The following is a 23,359-nucleotide window of genomic DNA, read 5'->3' as shown; positions in this document are numbered from 1 at the left end:
TGGCATCTTCCTGCATGGCCTGATTCACTACATAGTCAACATCTTTCATCCATCAACTACCCCCCCTCTGTACATTCACCTTGGCTCTCTAAGTTTGTTTCCTTTACCAGTCATGAGCCCTACATTCACATAGTCACCACTCTCACCTCCACAGTCCTGCCTTTCCTTCTCTCTCTCTTCGTCCTTTGTCCTACACCAGCAGTAGGAGTTTTCATTAGCACCCTGTTAGCCAACAGCACCACAGCTGGTCATTGTTAACCTGACCTCCAGCAGATTCAGTATGAAATCTCATTCTTGATGATGAGCTTGTTTGATTTGGCAAAGATTTTATGCTGGATCCCCTTCCTGATGCAGTCTTCCCCATTTATCTGTCCCGCTTGGGAACTGCAAGTACACCGGAGTACACCGGCTTATCAGCCCCCCTGGCTGGATTAGTAGCTGCACACTGTAATTACAAAGTATCTTTGGTTACTATATCCATAATCTGACATAATCATTTATGTCTTTCTCATCATTAATTTGAATAGATGCTTCAAAACAGCTGCCTGGACGTGTTACTGAGCTCTTGGTGAGACCTGCCAATAGAAGGGCTATCAGGAGATTAGAGAGCAGTGCTGCATGATTTACCAATGCCACAAAGGACTAGAGATGTAATCTAAATCGCTACATGAGAAATTGAGAGAAAGCCACAGTTCCTTTGTTTTGTTTATGGTTCACAACTTTACATTTTTGGTTCAGCACACTGAAAAACTCCATTATAAAGCATGAGTCAAGCATAAGTGAGTAAAATACACATAGTCTGCTGCAAACTTGTAAACACAGCAGAACATTTCGGAGTTAAAAAGCGAGTGAATATTGATCCTAAACTCGCGGTGCTGTGAGAAAATCACGTTATGTTTACAGTTTACTCTGCTGCCTCCACGTTTAGAAAATATAAATCACCGTAAAACCTCTGGGATAAAAAGGCTTATCTAAAGAATTTCAAAGTTAGATTTATGTGATTTTCCCCAAACTTGAACAAACTATAATTACAGACACCAGTTCTTAAATGTCTGCAACAGGGAGAGCTCCCAGGCCTCCAAAAAAGCCCTTTAGGAGTTGAAACAAGGTCATCACAACACAAACATAATCTCAGTGTCATATGGCACATTTGGAGAAAATTGCATTATAGGTTAAAGGACTTGTTCCAAGTAAATTCAAGCGAGTGCAGCTGGTTGGAGGTTTAAAGAAGCAGACATATTTGAGACTCATTCTAAAGGATCATTCACAATTAGGTGTTATATAGTAAATGTTAGTGATTCTTACAGCTAAGTGATCACCTGGTTCGGTGTTATAAACTGAAAGACTGAGGAATGAAGTTTCTCCAAAGTAAAGCAACGTGAATGTAAGCTAGGATTAGATTAAAAAGTCTGTTTCTGTTCAAATTATTAAGCCCACATCGCTGAAAGACTCGGTAAATATGTACATAATGGAGACAGACGTAATAACGTTCAATCAGCCTGACAAACATGTTACAGATTGTACCTTTTTTTTGAGAGAGAGAGTATAAACAACACAGTGCAAGCACAGCTGATGCTCACAGCTTTATCTATCTGGGTCAATGCACAGTATGACATTTCATGAAGTTTAAATAGAGTCAAAATGTTTCCATTGCATATTTCTGACCAGTTAAATTCATCACAGGAGGAGATATTTCCCCCCCTTCGCTTCTCCATTCAGCCTTAAAAATAGACTTTCTGTGCAAAATAAGACAATGGCCTTCTTTTAGTCAACACAATACAGCCTCTGTGTGTCAGCAGACACGTCCAGGCCTGGAGTTGCTACCATTAACATATCTGACAGCTGAATCATCGTCACTTACTGGTAGTAATGCCAAAGCTGAAAGTCATCACGAAGATAATGGATGATACTGTTAGAAATTCTTTGATTTGCAAACAGGCTGACAGGCAGAAAAACAAGCTGCCACAGAGGGAGTTAACTCCTTGAAAAATCTTTATGATATGTGTTAACAGTGAAGGCGTGATAACTGTTTCCTTATCTCTTTAATGGAAGTTGTAATAACACAACATTCCTATCGGTTCCTAAAATCATGAAGTACCATCCAAAACAACTTCAGATAGATTATCTTTTACTCCCCATCCAATTTTGGTTTTATGTGTTTATTTATATAAACCAAATTAGGTCTTATTTCCCTTCTGACACGCGTTTAAACATTAAACCTCTAAAAGCCCCTAAATATTTCTCATTTTGTGGAATAAATGCTAAAATATGGAGAAGACATATATTATGCTAAGGTTTATTCTAGCACTTAACAAATAAATGTAAAAAAACACAAGTTAAATCTATAAGAAAACAACAACAACAACAATAATAATAAGTATAATTATCATGTAATACTCTGAAAAATCCTCTGAAACTATTAAATCATGTTTTTAAACCACAAACTAATAAAGTATGCCAAAGGTATTCAGTGAGTGACAAAGTTGGTAGCGTAATGTCTAATATTACCCAATATGCAGTGCAGTGTTGCACAATACTGAATAAACTCCACATTTATTGCACAATTCGTTTGTGCCAGTTGTAGGAATATGAAGAGCACGTAAACGGACATGATATATCTGCACTGAGAAGAAAAGCATTAAGCTTCAGACACCTGCCATGTCAATTTATACCATGTTTTATGCTGGGAAACCATACTCCATAAATACCTCCATTTTCTGTCTATTAACCGAATGACTTTTTCAATTCAGGGTCGTTCAGGGGCGGAGCCTACCCCAGCTGTCATAGGGTTAGAGGTGGTGTACACCCTGGTTGTCTGTTGAGCACAGGGCTGAAAGACTGATAAGCACTGATGATCACATTTCCATCTAGGGCCAATTTTGAATTCTTAGTAAGCCTAATGTGAATGTCTTTGGACTGTGAGAAGAAGCACAGGTCCACACAGAAGGCCAGTGCTTGTTCTTGCTGTGGAGCTGCAGCAATAATCACTTCACCACAGTGCCGCCACCTATAAATACCTGCTCTGCTTAACTTAGAGCTAAGGGCTCAAATAAAGCTTCCTATCACTCCATCACACCCCAATGCTTTTCACACTGCTAAGCCAGTCCATCATCTACCTGCTCATCCTCTCTTTTCACCCCTTACTGAACCCTCGCACACACACACCCCCTCTCAGCATCCCCAGCCTGCATTCCCCTCATTGCTTCTCGACCATGGAAAGCCCCTGGTACATTTTCAGAGCTGCTGAGCTTGTACGCAGACACAGAGCCCTCTCTCTCTCTTTCCACGGTGCTGCTGGCCAAAGCCAGCCATCAGATCACATGCTATGTGCAGCCTCAGCAGCAGAGAAACGCAGCTATTTGCTGGGGGCACACATGCTGAGGCTCGAAATGAATGACTGGCATTCTGGTGACCTCCCAGGATGGCAGTGGCCTGGTGGGGTGGAAGACTGTTTTAGGATGGGATGTCATGACTTGTTGCAGCGTCATTCGTCTGTGGCAGGCGTGCTGTCTCCGGGGCAGAAGGCTGCAAAATATTTTCACATCTTAAAAGGGCATCTTGGGCTCAAAGCGTAACAATGATCAGTTTGATTCACTTTCACCCTGAAGATGGTGATGACTGGACCTAAATGGATCTATTTTGTGGCTTTTTTTAGTTTGAGGCTGAACCCTGTAATAAAACTCAAACATCAGTCACTAAACAAAATGATCTATGGCAGGCTCCCTTTGTTGTAAAACTTCATGACCAGATTTAAACACTTGACTTATCAGGATTTAGTCAAGTACCAGAAAATACAGTTAACTTATGAGAAGCTTATATCTTTCAGTGCCTCAAAGAGAAGTGAAAAAAAAGAGAAGTAGGAGAAATAAGGGGATGGGAAACATCATTACAGCAAGCCTCAGCCCTCAGAAGTACATGAGTAATGCTCCTGAGATCAGAGGCCAAATATTCAGAACTGTGAGAGAAAAAGAAACAGAAAAGTTGCCATGGTGTTGTCAACATGTAAATCTTGTGTGTTAAAGGTGCTACAGCTAAATATTTTCCATCAAGTCGAGGGCTGTTTTTGAATACCTCAACTTTTAGTTCACCACACTGGGGAAATATTTGTTCTTTGTTTCAGATCAAAATATCACACTAGTTTCATTTTGCCTTTAGGACATAGAAAGCAAAACAGAAGGCTGTATGTGGTATCCATGCATTCTGCAGTATCTGACACCTTTGGCTGGCATTACTGATGAGCCTTCTTGCACCTCTGACTGCAAATTTCTGTGCAGACCACAACACACTGTCCTGCTTCTTGCTGTTCATGGAATTATTTGGACCTGCAGTTCCTCTTCTCATAATACATCTCTTTTCATTTTTGAATTCTAGCACAGACAGTCACAGAGCAAAGTACAATTCACAAGAAGACCTCTCAGATATCAGCAGAAAAATGTGGATTTTCCAGTTTTGCAGACAGAACTCGGAGAGTTGGGTGCCTGTGCTCTCTTTGAGAAGTCACTCGAACATGGATGGCAGTTGGAGTCAGTTATAGCATTTCTAGCAAGCTTAAAATGCTAAAATAAATAAACAGATTTCCATTCAAAATACATAAATAAATGGAATAGATGTGAGCACAATTTGCTATAAATTATTCAGATGAACAATAGCAGCTGGGACTAAGTTGTGTTTTTGTAACACTGCAAACCTCTGTGCAGAGGAAAGGGAAACTTAAGTTCCCCAAACAATGGGTGTGAGCCATTGTTTAAGATGAAGTTGGCCATCCACTTCAACAGTGTGACATACAGAGATTCTAGGTTAAGCTGTGATTTACTAATCAGCTTCCCTGACCAGGTCGCAATTTACATCAGTTTGTTCCTGTCCTTTTAAGATAGATTGCTGTACCATGACACCAAGGAAAAAGATCAAACTGACTCAATACGGCATCTATAAAACAGTGTCATAATGATCTTTTCAATGTAAAAGGAGGGCAGTTTCTGCAAGCACAACACACACTGATAACCCTCTCTGCATACTGCTTCACAGTTTGTGTCAAAATTCAATCTTGAATCAATAATAGTTCCAAGATACGTACAGTGTAAGATCGTACACGTTCCACAGTTTGAGCCTTAACGTTTGTAGCGTCGGGTGTGCTGGTATTGCAGGCCGTGTATATAATAATTGTACATGAGCAGCCAGCTATCCATCAGGATGGCCGAGTGGTTAAGGTGTTGGCCTTAAGATCCAATGGACAACAGTCCTCGTGGGTTCAAACCCCACTCCTGGTAGAATGCAACCAATGTTTGAAAGAGTTTCATCTGTGTAAGGGTGCTTTCACTCCATTGTCACCTCTTACTTCGGCTCTGCATTTAATTCAGAACCACAGTGTTGCGGTGGTGTTTCCTCACAGAAAGAAGGTCCAAAGTTCAAATTCACCATCAGACCGAGGACTTCCTGTGGGGAGTTTGAATGTTCTCACTGGGTAATCTGGCTTCCTCCCACAGTCCAAAAATATGCAGTTAGTGGGGTTAGGTTAATTGGTGACTCTAAATTGGCTATAGGTGTGAATGTGAGTGCAAACGGTCGTCTGTCTCTCTGTGTTAGCCCTGCAACAGACTAGTGACCCATCCAGGGTGTACCCTGCCTCTTGCCGTATGGCTGCTGAGATCGACTCCAGACCCTTTGCAAATGTGAATTGGATAAGTGGAAGAAAGTGAATGGATGGACAATCTAAAATGGGTGTTGCTTGTCTGACAGCAATTTAACTGTTTATTAGCCTTTTGTAATTTCACTGAAATTAAATGATGAACAATGGCATACAAAAAGTCTTGACCCAGATATCTGCTCGATACACTGGAAGCATCAAAATACAGGCCATTGTCTCCAGAGACTAAATCAGGATACCAGTAAATGGGTTAGATACATATCAGAGTGTTATCTATCTTCTTCCTGAATTTTTCCTACCTGATTTATTTTAGCAAGCACTGTGCCAGATATGGCTGCACTACACATCCGTTTTGACATCTCTTCATACTGTATCCCCAGTGATTCATATCTGTAGTCTGTTTGCTATAAATGCCTGGAAATTCCCTTCAGTGCCATCCAACTTGCAGCAACATGCTGAGCTTCTTCCCTTTAAACAGATAGGCAACCAGTTTTTATTATCTCTACTATCAATCTAAACAGGTGTCAAAGAGGAATGATGTTGCTTGCCTGCTTACTTCGACATAATTTCATCAGTAAACTAAACTCCTAACACTGGAATTTGAGGTGTTGCGACATACAAAAACTGGGAAACTTATCATCAGCACTTTCCTGAGAACAGGATGCTACTTGAATGCAGCACACCTTCTTTTTGTCTCTTGTGTAATGTGTGAATCAGGAAGCCATGCCACTCCAACACTATCGCTTACATTCCCCACCAATCCTGACATATCAGGTGACCTTGTCAGCTATTCCGTCTTATTCTTTCCCACGAATCTAACAGTGCAACATGCATCCTGTCTTATCCAGTCCTTTAAACTCTCTGTCTGCCTGATACAGCCATCAAAGACTTATATGATCTGAGTCCAAAGATATGAATATGCTTGAGGGAACAAAAAGAAAGTGATAATGATGCAAAGATAGACATAGAGTCAAGCATCTTGTTGCACAGGCTTCAGATAAACTACAACACTAATCTCTCTGTCTGTGTTGATATGGCCTCTTTTTTAAACTATGACAACTTCATTCGATAAAATGTATTTTAAAATGACCTCCAACTGCAGCTTAGAATAAAGCAGATAAAAAAGGCTTTAAATATAATGTGATAAAGACCATTTCATGCCTGTTAGCTGTAGCTTTTTGCAGGATTAATTTGTCTACTTAGGTTCTTGATGTGCTTAAAGAGCCACAGGACCATCACCAATGGTGATTTCCATTTTCAGTTAATCAAGGGATTATATCTAGATTAAAAGATTACCTCAGTATAAGAGTAGTTAAAGAAAATAATGCCACTGCGGTCTGCTGTTGCTCAGACATTGGAGAAAGTGGAGTTTTCATTTGGAGATGAGAACTGGGATGAGTCACAACAAATGAGAAGGTTTAATCCCACCTCTTATCACACAAACTGTTGACAAGGTGGATTTTTTTTCTTCCTGACAGTCTGAACCATTTGGTGCATCTCAAATTACAAACTTCCATATTTACACTTTCTATTTTGAGTACGTACTGTAATTGTGTTCAGACTGACAAGTGCAGCTACATGCCGTGTACTACAAGTATCTCTGTGGGGTAGTCATAACATGCAAGCAGTAACACTGTACACTGTACACTTATCACCCTTATCTTGACCTAGCAACAAGCTAGCACAAGGTGTTATGCTGCCATTAGCAATGCTAGCTGACTAATAGTAACAGATTTTAGGAGTCAATATCACTTGTATTGTGTTTTTGTTTAGTTTTTATGCACATTAAACTGTTTTCAATGTATAAAAAATTAATGTGAGTGGTCACAGACTCTTGCAATCCATAAGTGTTTGGAAATATCGTGGTAGCTAGAGCAACAATGGTCAAATATTGTGACTGCTGTTTGTGGCATGTGCTCAGTTTCATTTGGGACAGCACTATTCTGTCCAGTTACTACTCAAGTAACATCATAGTGTTCAAAGTGTACCACATGGAAGTGTTTTAACATAACTATCCAAATAAAACATGCGATTTCTAACCCTTCCTGATCTTTAACCTGTGCACACAGCTCAATAAAGTATGAGAAATATCAGCTCTGATTTTTTTTGTCTGTTTTATTTCACAATGTTTTATAGAGGTCTGAAGTCAGTTATTAGGATGGTTGAAAAGTTCCAGTCAGTCTGGTATCCACCGCGTTTATCTCAACATATAACTATAACATCATCTTTAATGGCATATTAATACCAGAATTGCTTGGGTTTATAGCCATCAAGTTAGGTAAACTAACAGTACTTTGAACAAAGTTTTATAGTGTTACAGTGCAAGCAGCCTGGGACGTTGTAGACCACTGAATCCTGCACACAAACAAAAAGCCACATGATCCTTGGGGTTCTTGTAAAAAGAAAAGTACCATAATTTTGTTCCACCATACAATACCACCTGGAAAGCATCTGATCGGTATCTTCATTTTTCATCATGACAATGATCCCAAACATGTTGCTAATGAAGTAAATGCATAACTGGATTTTTTTTTTTCTTTAAAGCAAACAAACAAATAAATACACACACACAACAGAACACTACCACACGGGGATTGGTTTCCCCAGAGCCTGGAGCGTAGCTATTTTGAACCTCAACATTAGCTTTGAATGTCCTTCAAGAAACCCGGAGAACTATTCCTGAAGAATACTTACAGAAATGAAAGAAAGTTTGGCTAAGAGAGTTCAGGCTCCAGTGAAGAATAAAGGTGGCCTTACCAAGTATTAGCTGTTAAGCTTGTGAGAATTGCCATTTTTGTGTTTTAAACTCTCTTAGACAAATTCTGTTACCATGCATTAATGGAAAAGCATACAAAATATACAAAATTATGTAATTAACAACCTGATTCATTATTCTCTGCTGCATCTAGTTTCCATTTTCCTAGCAAAAAGTAGAAAATGAACTGTGGCTCAAGACTTTTGCACAGCAGTGTTTCTAAAACACAAACACATGTTAATTAAGTCTTTTAAAATGAGTTTCTGGGTCATACATCAGAGCAGGATGTGCTTACTGCTGTTTAGGAAGTTGGGACATGCTTGATAAAAAACAGGAAACAGAAAATCCAAGCTATGCAAGTTTACATGAGTGGCAAACTCATTGTATCCATGACAGTTTCAAAACTGACAGTGTTTTGAGAAGCAAACTGAACTTTCAAACAGGAACAAGCCCAGAGTTATTTTCAGCGTTGTAGCCAGGCTGATAAACAGTCAGAGCTTCTTTGACCTTAACTAGCTATGAACTTATGAAATTCTTTACAAATAACATTTTAACCTGTGTTTGTCTCCTCACCCACATTTTAAGTGTTTCCCACAGCAATTTTAACCACTATTGGTATTTACTTAGACTATTTCTCTCCAATCAATCTTTCTGGGTTTACTTCAATAATTTCTTCCTCCAACATCAATGTGCCTTCTAGCCCTATTTCTAGAAAACTGCTTGAAGTCTTTTTACCATTAATTAAGGTTTCAATTTTAAATATAATTAACCTATATTTAATAATATGCTATGTACGACAAGCTTTTGAGGTGGCAGTAACTAGACCGTAGTTACAAAGTCATGACTTGATTCAGTTGCCAGTTAATTAGAGACTCATTTCTAACCTTCTCTTGATTTAAAAAAGTCTTTAAAGAGAAGTTGTCATACAGTTACCTGATCATCTGCAGAGGAATGGTTTATTTCAAGAGTTTCAGTCAGGAGTCAGAGCTCATCACTGCACAGAAACAGCATTACCGAAGGGTATGAATGAACTTGTCAATGCCTCTGACTGTGGACTCATCTCTGTACTTGTCCTGCTAGACCTCAGTCCAGCACTAGTGACTGGTAACCACAATATTCCATTTAAAGATTAGATCACACCACTGGTATTAAAAGATCTGCACTGCAGTGGTTTAAACCAGCGGTCTCCAACCCCCGAGCCACGGACCGTTACCGGTCTGTGAGTCGTTTGGTACTGGGCCACGAGAGTTGAGGATCGGGTGTGAAATGTATGGTTTTCAGGGTTTTTATCATTTTTTATCGTTATTTTTTTAGTTTTATTTTTTTATCGTTTTTATCGTTAACTCAGTTTCCCTGGGTCTTTTACCATGTGTAATGAATAAATCTTCTTTATTTTGGTACCGGTACTGGTTTTATTTTGTTGTATTTATCCGCGACACCTTAAAGGCTGGTCCGTGAAAATATTGTCAAACATAAACTGGTCCATGGCGCAAAAACGGTCGGGGACTGCTGGTTTAAACCATATCTATTTAGTAGACTCCAATTTGTTTATGTAAATGAAGATTCACACGCAAAAGTTACTCATTGAGTTTCACAGTTTCAATATACATGCCTCTCTTAGGCAACACTATTAGAAAACATTGCATAAATTTACATTTCTATGCAGATGATACCCAAGTTTATCCATAAAGTCAGATGATACAAATAAATTAGTTAAACTGCAGGAATGAATTAAGCCATAAAGACCTAGATGACCTTTAATTTCATGCTTCCAAATTCAGACAAAACTGAAGTTATTGTACTTGTTCCTAAAAATCTTAAAAACATTGTGTCTAAACAGATATCTACTTTAGATGGCATTACCTTGGCCTTGAGTAACACTCTGAGGAATCTTGGAGTTAATTTTAAATAGGATATGCCCTTTATATGTGCATATGAAGCAAACATGTAGGACTGCTTTCATTCATCAGTGATGCTGAAAAGCTAATGCATTTGTAATGCTGAGCTGTTTCTTGATCCACTGAATGTTTCTTCTTCACTGATCAATTTTCACTCTGTGTGTTTATACACTACTACTGTATTTAATCATTAGCCATTATTAAACTCTCTCTGTCTGTCCCATCATAGTTTTATTTTGGTCCTGTCTTTCTCCCCTCACCCCCAACCTGTCATGGTAGATGGCTGCCTCTCCCTGAGCCTGCCTCTGTCAGAAGCTTTTTCCTGTTAAAAGGGAGTTTTTTCCCCTTCCCATTGTTCTTGCTCATAGGGATTGTGTCATTGTTGGAGTTTCTGTAGGGTCTTTACTTTATGTTATAAAGAACATGGAGGTAACTAATGAATTGAAGATTGAATTGTCTGTTAAATAGCATCAAATTGTTACTATAATAAGTAAATACACTACTATATACTGTTCCATTATAAGATCTGCTTTTCCATCATTTCTTCAGTGTTTATTTTACTTTAACATTGTTTAATTCTTTGAACTTATTTATTTTATTTATCTCTTTTTAGAAAAGGTCATCAAGCAATTAGATTATCCAGCAAAAATAGAGGTGTGTACCTTTAAGGACTCCCCCACAGAGGCTTGCCTTCCTGCTGCTCTCCTTTTCACAAAGAGATTTTTATACTCTCTTTAACACATGCCTAAGATGAGTAAATTTAGACTCAGACTGTTTCATTTGTGCAACTGGTAGTTTGACTAGTCTCACTGTTGCCTCATTTGTGCTCATGTTTCCACGAAAACCACAAGAGAAATATGAGTTTACTGTATATAGCAACAACACAATTGTGTTTTATTTTACTGGGTGTTCTCGGATAGTCTTCAGTGCCACTCTTCTTTTCACAAACAAGGAATAACTCATGAAATATAAGTTTCGTCTGGTTCGGGGTTTCAGCGCCTACAGGCAGACAGACACTGAGGAATTTTTGTGGCAGGCCACTTTAGATGTTCATCTCCTGTAATGACTTTTTGAAAACATCCATAATTGTCAAAGGGTCAGCCTCACATTCCTCAGCAAGTTCACAGGAAGTGTGCTACAATAGGGGACAAAATGACCAGAGGCGTTGTCCACCAGCAGACACACACATGCTGACACACAGGGAGGGAGCAGAGGAAGTAGTGAGGTGGTGTTAAATGACTTGAGCAGGCTTTTAAATAGGTGGAGACTATGCTGCTTCACAGTGTGGATCTGAAGGTGGAAATGCTAACATGTTCCACTTTGCTGACCAGTTGCCTCCATGTGAGTGCCGCCCACAGAGACACAATGTCTGCGTGTTCTTTCTTTTTTCTTCTTCTTCTTTTTAAAAAAGAGAGCCTTTAACAATATGTATGCTCATGTCCAGAGCATGAGGCAATGTGTGTGTTTAATTAAGGAGGTAGGACAAAGACCATCAATAGAAACTCATCCAACCTATAGATTTTTAGATCTAATTAGATCATTAGCCTGAGGTCAGTGGCCACATACTGGTCGACAGTAAATTACTCATGACTGTTGTACTATGATTGCACAGATTTCTTCATCAATTCACTCGCAGTTTGCAATTGTTTTTTGTTTTTGATGGGGATTTTGGTGGGAAAATGTGGAATATACAGAGGCAGGATAGCATCTGTTGCACTCTGCGCCTGCTGCTTGGAGATATGAATCGCCTGTTATGACTAAAATGTCTGCTATTTAAAGGCCCCATAATAAAAGCCAGAGTCATGTCTAAAGTCCTCAATATAGCAGCCGTTAGGCCCTAGCAGGTAATAAATAGTAGCTCAGGGTTGTCTTTTGGCTCTGACAGAAATAAAGCCTGCCATAAAGATTTGCTTTCTCCCTCGAGGCGGAAAGCGTATCCCTTTAAGGAAACAAGCATGGATGCTCCAGCCCTGTAACAGACACATTTTAAATTTGTATCGTGGTCAGGTCTATCCCGCTTTTCTCAGACCTATCTTAGTGGTAATGTTCAGATTTGGACTGTAAAGCTGTGCCACTGCATGGCATCCTCCGGGCTTTTGCTTGCACGATGTTAGGTACAACGAGTCATTATGTTTGTAGTAGTGGGGCTACAAAGACTCGGGATTCCAGGGGACATCTGTCCCACACATGTACCACACAGGCACACGCACACATTTAAGGCATGTAACAGCTTCAAAACATGTGCACCAGCAGAGTTTTTATCAGCCCATGGTGGCCTGTAGTGAATACCAGGAGCCTAGATTTCTACAGCCCAGGGATAAAAAGTTTTTAGGAGACCAATTTTAGGAGATTTCATTGTATTTCACAGTGCAATATTTTAGACTATTTCATTTTTACACAAAGATTTCATAAATAGCACTAGTTATTATTCATGTGAAGCAGCTGCAATAAGCTACGCTTTGGTCTAGTAAAAAGTTAAAGTACTAGTAGGAAAGTCAGTGTGTTAATAATAAAAACTCAAGGTAAAGCTTTATTTTTAAAGCAGGCCTTTTACAAATTTCCAACAAGAATTATGCAAAGGAATTAATAAAAATTAACTGCTATTTTTTTTTTTTTTTTTTTTTTGCAAATGCACAGTGTTTACACAGCAAACCTCCAAATGACCCCTCGATGAGCATTTTTTATTTAAGATTGATGAAGCACTTCCTCCCCCCACCACTACATTTATTTTTCAGTTGGGAAGCATGTCAAAAGCAGATAAACACATTTGAAACCAAAATTTAATTGAACATAGAAAACTCACAAAGTTTCAGATGTTAGAACTGAACAGCCATCCATTTCCTTCCGACTATCCAGCTCAGGTTCAAGGTTGGGGCTGTCACAGGGAGAAAAGTGATGCTTACCATGGACAGGTTACCAATCTGTCACAGACCTAACACATAGAGACAGACACCTATAGTTGCCAGTTAACCTAACCTTATGCACATCTTTGAACTGTGCAGTATACAGAGTAAGCCCACACAGAGAACATGCAAACATCACACAGATAGGCCCAGGCTGGATCAGAACCCAGGACCTTTGTGCAGTGATTGCAGCAACAATGGTAACCACTGCACCACCACCGCAGTGTCTCGCTTAAATAAAAACTTTGAACCTGGCATGGCTGTTGGCTGGTCTGAGTATTTCAGGAACTAGTGATCTACTGGGATTCCCCCCCCCCCCCCCCCCCCCCCCAACCATCTCTAAGGTTTACAGAGAATGGTCTGAAAAAGAGAACATATCCAGTGAGCAGCACGTCTCTGCGTGAAAATGCCTTGTTGATCCAACAGGTAAAACAGTGATTCAAACAATCATTAGCTTACAACCAAGATATGGAGAAGAGCATCTCTGAACGCACAGCATGGCAAACCTTAAAGTAGATGGGCTACAGCAGCAGAAGACCACACTGGGTGCCCATCTACTGATGACCTCTTCCAGCAGGACAGTGCACCATGTCACAAAGCTCAAATCATCTCAAACATGTTTCTTGAACATGACAGTGAGTTCACTGTACTCAAATGGCCTCCACAATCAGCAGATCTCAATTGTTTGGGATTCATTGGAACCCGAGATTCACATCAAATGTGCATCAACATGGACCAAAATATCTCAGGAATGTTTCCAGCACCTTGTTGAATCTGTGCCACGTAGAATTAAAGCAGCTCTGACCGCAAGCAAGGGTTCAACCCCATACTATCAAGGTGTAACTCATTAAGTTCATATGACTTTTGTGTTTCCACTCAGATGATGTCTTCAGGCCTTGCTTATTTCAGCAAAACAATGCCAAATGACACTGAGGATGTTTTCCAACATGGCTCCCCAATAAAACAGCCTGGCCTGACAGGAATCTGAGTCTGTCACCCATTGAAAACATCTGGCATATTATGAAGTGAAAAAAATAAAAATGTAGGGAACCAGACCTTTCAGCAATAATCAAGTCAGAGTGGTTACCAGTTCATTTTCAAAACTAGAGCTCTGTGGAATTCTTGAATGCTTAAAAGGTGCTGTTAGGTGATGTAATAAAGTGGCAAACATACATGCATACTCTGAAGTGCTACTGGCATCAAATTCAGATTGACAATAAATTTAACATAAAAAGCAATGACAAGTCTCAGTTTAAACAATTCAAATGATGTCTTTTTACTATTTTAAATGGACCATCCCAGCTTTTTTCAGAAGCAGAGTTTCACATGCATCACCAACGATTACAAGAAACATAAAACTATTATAATTATACATTTCTATACGTTCAGTTGGCCTACTGAGTATGTGCGTTAATTATCCATGCTGTTAATGGTGCAGTATATGCAGTGTAGTATGTTTTTAATTGAACTAAAGTGAATGATTCGCATACTTTTGCATCACTGAAGGAGTCATAACTGCTGCTGTTTATCAAGTAGCTCACAGTTTAGTGAAACAAAATGCTCATTCCTTTCCTATACTTCTCTTCCTTTCCTCGTTGGTAATAATAAAGCGCACTGCAGCTTCCCTCCTCCCTCCTCCCGTGTGGTTTTTACGCTTTTGATCCCCGAGGGACCTCGCGTTTTGCATTCCTGGCATTCCGACCTCAGTCCCTCCTCGGTTACTTATTATCGCCGCTTGCTCTCTCCACAATCATTTCACAGCAAGAGAGGATCGCGGCAACACGTTCAGGGGGGAAATGAGACACGTTTAACTTCAAAAAAAGCTGATGCCAATAGTGGAACTATTTTTACTTCGAAGTCGAGGATAACGTTGGGTTATGATGAGAGCGTGAGCTGGTAAGAGCGTCTTTTCCCCCCTTTCTTTCTGTTTTCTCTTGAGTCGCTACAGTAAAACTTCTCGTTGAATCTTTGGGAATTGTATTTTGATGAAAAGTTACTTACAATGTATTAAAGAGGAAAGTAGAGCTGTGGAGTGTTTTACGTGGTGGTTTTGTGCGCTTTTGCTCCACCGTGAGAGTGGAATTTTTGGCGCATGCACTTTTTGCCTGCAGTGATAAAATATGTCCACATCTCCATTTTGTCGCTGTTGGTAACATAGACTCATTGCCACACTGTTTTCTAATAAATAACCATATTTAATGACTTTGTGTTTAAAGTGTTGCTGCTATTGTGAAAGCCTGCCTCAGCTTTATTCTCGTCTGATCTCACTGCCACCTCAGACTGATCCTACTTTACTCTCTCGCCCCTCTGTTCCAGGTTCACAGCTGATTTCTTTTAATATTTTCACTGAGGAAAAAGTCAACTGATTCAAAGAGATAATCACCAAGTTCACAAAGCAGTATGTCGTCCACTGAGGAGTCGTCCGGCAACGTCCTGCATCGGCTCATCCAGGAGCAGCTCCGCTACGGAAACCCCACAGACACCCGTACCTTATTAGCCATCCAGCAGCAGGCCCTGCGGGGAGGCAGTGGAAGCAACAGTGGACCCAGCAGTGGGGGCGACATGAGCAGTAGCCCACAATCTTCTTTGGAGAGTCTCACCCAGGAGGATCCTCTCTACCCTCAGCTCTCTGCGAGGCAGGAACCGCAGGGCCAAGAGCACCAGGGAGACTACCATCACTCAGAAAGTGGCTACCAGCTGCATGGGGAGAAGCTGCCAACCTATGAGCAAGCCAAGGCTCAGTCTCAGTACATGGCTTGGCAGCTCCATGAGGGAAAGCTTCTGCATGAGGGGGTCTTCCACGAAGAGGCTGATCTGATGGCGCTAAAGTGCAGCCATGTGCGGTCTCTCAGCGAGCATCGCATGCAGATATCTCTGGAGAGGAAAGACACAGCAGCTAAAGCAGAAGCCATAAAGATTACCTCTCACAGCTACCCTGAGCTTCCTTACTACAGCCCGCAATGCTACCAGGGCCTGGGGCCAAACATGGACAAATGCAACCCACCCCCAGAGTACTCAGCCCCCATCCAGGGCCAAGGATTTATCCCTCACCAGGTCCAGGAGCCAGTGCAGCCTCAGCAGCACAGGTACCAGAAGGAGTTTAAGCAACTTTAACATTACATCATGCACTCCGGTGTAAATTTTCTCACAAGAGCCCGCCCAGTGGCACCATTGTGTTTCACATGCGTAAACACATACTTTTAGTGTGAGTCACACCGCAGTCTGAATACTTATTCATATTTCCTCTTTGAAATCCGCACCGGAGAACAAGTCCAGCCATGTAGGTATTCGTAATGTTTGGCATGCTGCTAAAGGAGAGTTTCGCATACTTGCGTTGCCTAGGATAGTTTGAGTATGTTCCACATACAGGCTTTTAGATTCTTTACTGGAGCCGGCTGGCCTGCGTATAAATTCATACATAGTGATACGTTAGATGTCATGCTATATAAAAAAAGCTCTTTCTCATATTTATATTCTATTAAAAGTGTGATTCAGCTAGAGTGTCCTCTAATGTATGCGGGTATCTCTTAGGTATGTCCAGTCTGGTCAGCCAGCAGAACCCCCCTGCTACGACACATTCAACAGCCTGCCACCTGCTGGCTTGGAGGAGCCCAACCAGGTGGAGCTGCTGCTGATGGAGAATGAGAGGCTGAGACAAGAACTGGAGGCTCACAGGGAGAAGAGCGGCCGTATTCAAAAGGTGAGAAGAACAGAAAAGCTTCATCTCTCACTGGTCCACAACTGAGATAAACTAGAATATTTTACAAGTACTTAAAAAAAAAAAAAGGTTTCTGTCAATATCTTTAATTTTTAAATACATTCAACACAAAGGAAAGGATTGCCACACCATTAAGTCATGAAAATCCCAAAGGAATTTGGAGAGCATCCAGACAACACCCTCCATCTGAGCCACCTGTCTATGAAACACAAGCCCAGTTAACAGTTGCTTCCCTGATATCCAACCCCAGGCACACTCCCTCATCAGGGCAGACAGATGAGATCAGCAGCTGCTTCCTTCCACACCACAGAGGCACAAACAGAGGTCACAGCCTGCTACTGTGTTTACACACTCCTTTCATTGTGTAGCTAACCTAGTGGAGGTCAAAAAGTGTGCGTGTATGTGTGTGCGCGTGCGGAGACCATAGATTTTCAGTCTAATCTGGGGCTTGTCACACAGCAGCCAGTTGGGTTTCGACCCCCACACGGTTAATGAGTGCTTGGGTGGGGGTCTACAGCAGTCAAGTGTCGGGCTGCCCTTAAAAAGTGAAAGGTCTTTTTTGTTTTCGTACCCAGCACCACTTTTTCCATGTTCTCCCTTTTAAAACAGTGCTGCGTTTACAGCCATGTTTTTGCTTTTTGTGACTGAGTGTCAGACCAAACCGGCTCCTAAAATGAGATATTTACTCGTTCAACGTGGTGGAAACCACTTCGGTGACATTTGATATTTTAGCCAATTTATGCTTTAAAAAAAATCCATTTTGCTCTCTGCTGGAGTTATGTCACATGGCCCTTGCCTTGTCTCAACCTTAAAGAATGATAATTGCCAGGGTTGGAAAGTTTTCTCCGTCAGGCCGCAGCCCTGGGTAAACATGCCTGTGTGACTGCCGTAATGGTGGGTGTCTCTTTGCCGTTTTCCGCAAGCCAGGCACAGGCATGCACACCTTCCCTCCGCTGGCAGCCTTCCCAGTTCTGTATGTGTGTGTGTGTGTGTGTGTGTGTGTGAGAGAGAGAGAGAGCCTTTGTGTGTGTGTGTGTGTGTGTATGTGCATGCTCCTGTGTGCTCACACACCTGGAACTGAAGCTATCAGCCCTCAGGAATGTAGATATAAATCAGTCGCAAAGGGAGTGGTGCGGGCTTAAATTCCTTCTCAGAATTACACCACACACATGTTCACACACACACACACACACACACACACACACACACACACACACACACACACACAGAGTGTGCTTTATTCACATACATTCATGTGAACCCATATATGTATCTGTGTGCTATAACAGCATGAATCAACATTCCAGCTCCTCTTCAGCATGTAAAGTAGGTTAACCCAAAATTCCTTCTCTTCTCCTTTCTTCCTCTTTTCCAACCCTCCTATATCTTCCCCCTCCCCCTCGTCCTTCCGTTGCAGTTGGAGCAGGAGATCCAGCGTATTTCAGAGGCCTATGAGACACTGAGGGAGGCCAGCAATAAGAGAGAGAACTTGGAACAGACACTGAGGAGGAGGCTTGTGGCTGAAGTCAGGAGGCTGCAGGATTTCAACAGAGACCTTAGAGGTACTGACACCAAACTGCAGTATTCAGTGACACCAGCTCAAGCAGGTCCAAGGTTTTTTAAATTAGTCTAATTGATTACACTTTGCTGCATCACAGAAAACCTGGAAAATGCTAGGACCCATGTTGCAAAAGAGGTCAAGGCAGCCGACCATAACCAGAACATCATGGCGAAGCTCCTTGAACAAAGTAAGTATGTCGTTTTGTTGGGCTAGTTTCCTCTCCACTCCTCCTCCTTTTCATCCTCTAGAATCGGCATGCTTGATTGGACTGGATTGTAGCATACCATGGGCCCCCTTCTGTTGCTAAGGGCATCATTTCATGCAGGAATTTCACTTACATAACTTCAGCTTATTTGGTAAGAAGGCTTTATAATAGGGAATTCAATCCATGCACCTCCTTGCAAAATGAAATGAAGCCCTTCTAAATCACAGAGCAGCAGTGCAAGTGGTAGAAATGAAGTCCCCCACCCCACCCCCACCCCCCACCACCACCACCACCACCACCACCACCTCCTTCACCACCACCTGTGTGTGAGTTTGATTTTCAAGCGGGGTTGTGGTGCTTGCATGGCCTTGATGAGGAATGCTCTGTGCTATGTGGGTCAAAGGGATAGGGCAGATTTCTCCCCCTTCCTGCTCTCAGCATTCCGGGAGTGCTTCACTAAATGAAGAACACTGGCCACCATGCAAAAACTCGGATACTTATTCGGTTTTAGGAGGGATAATTGCGGATTAGCTTTCCGTACTTTTTCAGAAAAGACTTGAGAAAAGTTTGAAAAAAAACTTTCACTTCCATTCTGTCCAACACACTTTGACTCTAATCCTGTAATGCTCTTCATCTGACCGTGTTTACTTTTTCTTTTGATTCAGATGAGGAGCAGAATGCCGAGCGGGAGCGCATGGAGAGGGAGCTGCAGCGGCTGCGAGCCACAGCTGAGGAGCAGAACCTCAGGGCCAAACGACTCGAGGACGCCCTGGAGACGGCTCGAGGACGAGGTCGCCAGCTCGAGGAGGAGCTGAGGAGGAAGAGGGCGTATGTAGAAAAGGTGGAGAGGCTTCAGAGCGCGCTGGCTCAGCTCCAGTCCACCTGTGAGAAGAGGGAGAGCCTGGAGATGAAGCTGAGGACACGACTAGAGCAGGAGCTGAGGAGTCTGAGGGCACAACAGGTAAAGCCTTTGTTCTTGGTCATATATGACGGCAGTTTTTTGTTTGTTTTTTAGGATCTATCTCAAATACTTTATCTCTTTATCACAGAGGCAGTCACAGCCCCCTGGAATGACCATGAACTCACTCCAAGAGCGCCTGCGGGAGCGTGAGGAGCGAATCCTTGCCCTCGAAGCCGACGTGGTGCGCTGGGAGCAGAAGTATCTGGAAGAGAGCACCATGAGGCAGTTTGCCATGGAGGTGGCTGCCACTGCCGCTGCCCAGAGGTAAAGACGGATGTAGCTTGGTGTCTCATTCTCCTTCTGATGAATGCTGGGAATTCATGTATACAAATGCTCAGTTTAGCTCATTCAAGCTTGAATTAAGCCCAGGAAATGTTCTTTTTCTGTTCCAGGGACACCACAATCATTAACCACTCGCCCTGCCACTCCTCCAACAACAGCTTCAACGAGGACCTGCCAGTCGCCGACCACAGGAACCAGGAGATGGAGAACAGGTGCATACCTACTATTTATCAACCCCCTTTTTGATTTCAAACAAGCCTTCAGGATTTGCCTCTTTTTTTTTCATCCATTATTTGGTTACCAGCTTTCTGACATGTTTTTTCTGCTCTGCATCAGGATCCGTGCCCTCTATGCTCAGATTTTGGAAAAAGATGCCGTGATCAAAATCCTCAACCAGCGGCTGCACCAGGACCAGGGTCGAAAGGACGAGCAAAGTCCACCTGAAAACCTCCTGAATGCAGCGGGGGCAACCCTCCGACCTGCCTCCTCCACTCCCTCCATCAGCCCCACAAAGAGCAACACTAAGACACGAGGTGAGGAGCACAAATTTGCCATTTTTGATCCAAAGACATACATTTTTGTCTGAAAGGTTTGAAATATAAAGGTGCACATGCTGACATCTTCTGTGACGCTTTCTCGTAGGTAAGAGTCTTTCAGATGATCAGACTTTGCCCAGTCGTCAGCTCTCTCCTCAGTCTGAACCTGGGACGCTAGAAAGGCAGGCGGAGGGAACCAAAACCAAAGAGGCAGCCAGTACAACTAAGCTCAACAGTGGTAAGCACCTTATCATGTATGAACGATGGGTCAGTAAGCCAAAAAAAGCAGCAATCCTGCACAAATTTATACCCCAGTACAGCTGTACACATAAAAGGCATTTTTGGCCTCGACTTCATGGAAGTGCATATTGATTAACCATGCTGTGGAATAACCAACCAGTCAGATACCATGTGTGTAGGCCATGGTTCATAATGTGGGCCCTGTGGAATGTGCACAGTTAGGAAATAATGTAGTTTTGTTGACTGAGCACGCTCAGTAGAGTGGCCTGTTTGACTGTGGAAAACGTCTGTTAACCTTTAGCCACAGCTAACTGAAATGCATCAAGGACTTTTCTTTCTGCTGGTCTTAGCCTTAAAACACTTAAATAATTATCCATGTCTTCTTTGTTTGTTTTCTTTTTCTCCAGACAAGGCAGCGCCTAAGAAGTTGCTATTAAACCCCTTCAGAGGCCTGGATGAGCTGGATTCGGAGGCAGTGGAAATCTTCATTTAAAGAACTGAGAGGGAGATTTTGAATGGGGATGGGGAAAAGAAAAAAGAAGCTATTTCTGAGTATCTGTGAAGAGGTGCAAGACTGGAACTAAATACTGGAGGCAGGAATGTTACCAAAAGAAAGGAGAAAAAAAAAAGGACTGTTTTCACATTTTAGAGACAGAGCTGTGCTCCGACTCACTTTCTCTCACTCGGCTGGACAGCTGCAGGCAGTCTGCCTGGTGGAGTGAGAAAAGATGAATCTTCTGAGGTACTTGGACAGTATTTTGGATTGTAACATGGCAACGTGTTCTCAGAGAGTGTATGCCAAAATATTTATAAATAAATATATATAAATATAAATGCTGCTTTCCCACCCTGTATAATCCCTATTATTTCTTTTCCCAAACCAATGAATTAAAGCTACATATTTATCTTATCTGGTTTCCACATTCCCCAAATATTAACTTAAGCCTCAAGCTCTTCTAGATAAACATTTAGTAAGAGGTTATCTTTATGATCCACCCCTTCTCTTGAAGTATAAAACAAACAAAGAAAAAAAAGTGAATTTAATTCCGATCAGATAGATACTATCTTTACGTAAGACTCCCCGTTATTAATTAATTTAAGCTGATAACACTGCTGATTTTAGCGCTCCTGCTCTTCGCATGTCTTGAGTCTCGGGTAGCTGGTTCTACAGAGCTTCAGAGGTGCGTGAACAGGGAGCTGTATAATATATAAATGCATATACTGACACAGACCTGGTGTTGCAAGCTTGTAATTTTGGGAGGATGCAGCATCACGGTGTTTCATCTTCTCTTTGTTTCTCATGCTCTTTATCTTTTTTTCTCATAGTATGTTTGCATGTGTGGTTACAGTTTGAGAGTGTTTGCCCTGATGTGGTGATCCAGCTGGTTTGGTCGCCATTTAGGGGCAAAAGTTGAAAATGCTGTGTTGTTGTTTTTCTTTTTGTTTACTGTGAGCTTTGAACTAACAAACAGGTTAATTATTATTATTATTGTTATTATATATTTTCTACAGATGTTTGTTATTTTAGATACGATAGTGCTTTGAGCGGGACGCCAAAGAGTTTTATGTATGTATGTTTGTTGTAAGTTATGTGCCGACAATCACGGTCTTGTCAAGCTGTACACAACCAACCGAGTGTTGACTTCAAACAGACATTTCTGTGAACTCGAAACAATATGAAGGTTTAATACAGTTGAATTGATGCAACATTTCATAAAGCAATAAAATATTCTAATATAATTTACCAGCTGTCTGACTTGTTTATCATTTCATTTATTAGCTGAACGATAAATACCTTGGTAGCTCCGTTAGCGCTTTTCTGTTTTTTGATGAGTCTCCTCTCCGTTGTTACGCCATCTCCTCATTCCTGCACCGTCGTTCCATCGCAGAGAAGAGTGCTCTTCATTAATGAATACCAGAGCTGCATTCTTTTGGGTTCAACTTTCTCGGGTGGCCAGCTCTCTTGTTCTCCTCTTGCCACGGAGAGCATGCTTGGCATAGATTACATTCTCATTAGGACGCGTAACCTTATACATGACAAAGGCAGGTTTCTCCCAGATTAGCTGCTAATGTCATTTGAAAATTCTTTTGCACCTTTGCTAACGTGCATCACATTCCTGCACGCTTTCAATGCCTCAGCTATACCTCACGCCCAGAAGTGTTTATGAGCTATTTCAGGACAGGCCACTGGACATGAAGATGAGAGAAAGGAGAGGTCTGTTATATGGTGTCTATTTCCAAATAGGTCACGCGCATATGTGAACACACACAGACCCGTGCAAACGAGTCACAAATATCGACTTGTACCAGTTTGGGGCGGCTGGAGCTCAGACATTGGGTTTTCACAGTGCGCCAGAACAATGAGAGTGACAGCGACAAGGACAATGAATGTTATGGTGTCATCAGTGTCCTTTCATATGTTTCAGCGGTCACCCTGCATGGTTTGGTTTGTTAAAACTAAAACACATCACCGCAGTTCTAGTAGATGCCTGCTTTAATCACCTGGCGATCCTGAGTGGTTCCTACTTCGCTTTCACATACAGAATACTGTTCAAAGGTCTCGTGCACATGAGAGCTCAAGGTTCTTTCTTTTATATCTGCCTTCATCGGGAAATACAATGACAGAGGCATCTCTTTGGTCCTGAATTCATTCTGC

At 41.7% G+C, this 23,359-nt stretch overlaps 1 protein-coding gene and 1 non-coding gene across 2 annotated transcripts; both read left to right on the top strand.

Moving 5' to 3' along the window:
* Positions 1–5,184: 5,184 nt before the first annotated feature.
* trnal-uaa (transfer RNA leucine (anticodon UAA)) lies at positions 5,185–5,267 on the top strand. The gene has a single exon. It is a non-coding gene; the product is annotated as a tRNA-Leu (tRNA).
* Positions 5,268–14,873: 9,606 nt separating this feature from the next.
* Positions 14,874–22,445, top strand: LOC134617333 (angiomotin-like 2a). The gene is made up of 11 exons (XM_063462544.1): positions 14,874–15,096; positions 15,517–16,286; positions 16,732–16,900; positions 18,336–18,480; positions 18,577–18,666; positions 19,350–19,645; positions 19,734–19,909; positions 20,038–20,139; positions 20,264–20,460; positions 20,570–20,701; positions 21,111–22,445. The coding sequence occupies exons 2-11, from the start codon at positions 15,601–15,603 to the stop codon at positions 21,194–21,196; spliced, it is 2,079 nt and encodes a 692-aa protein (XP_063318614.1). The 5' UTR covers positions 14,874–15,096; positions 15,517–15,600; the 3' UTR covers positions 21,197–22,445.
* Positions 22,446–23,359: the final 914 nt, after the last annotated feature.

Source organism: Pelmatolapia mariae, linkage group LG18, assembly GCF_036321145.2.
Source record: "Pelmatolapia mariae isolate MD_Pm_ZW linkage group LG18, Pm_UMD_F_2, whole genome shotgun sequence".
Taxonomy (NCBI): Eukaryota; Metazoa; Chordata; class Actinopteri; order Cichliformes; family Cichlidae; genus Pelmatolapia; species Pelmatolapia mariae.
This window is presented reverse-complemented; position numbering and strand designations above follow the sequence as displayed.

Coding starts and splice junctions, on each gene's coding strand:
- LOC134617333 (XM_063462544.1), top strand. CDS start 15,601: ATGTCGTCCACTGAGGAGTCGTCCGGCAACGTCCTGCATCGGCTCATC. Junction 16,287..16,731: donor GTGCAGCCTCAGCAGCACAG/GTACCAGAAGGA, acceptor GGTATCTCTTAG/GTATGTCCAGTCTGGTCAGC. Junction 20,702..21,110: donor TACAACTAAGCTCAACAGTG/GTAAGCACCTTA, acceptor CTTTTTCTCCAG/ACAAGGCAGCGCCTAAGAAG.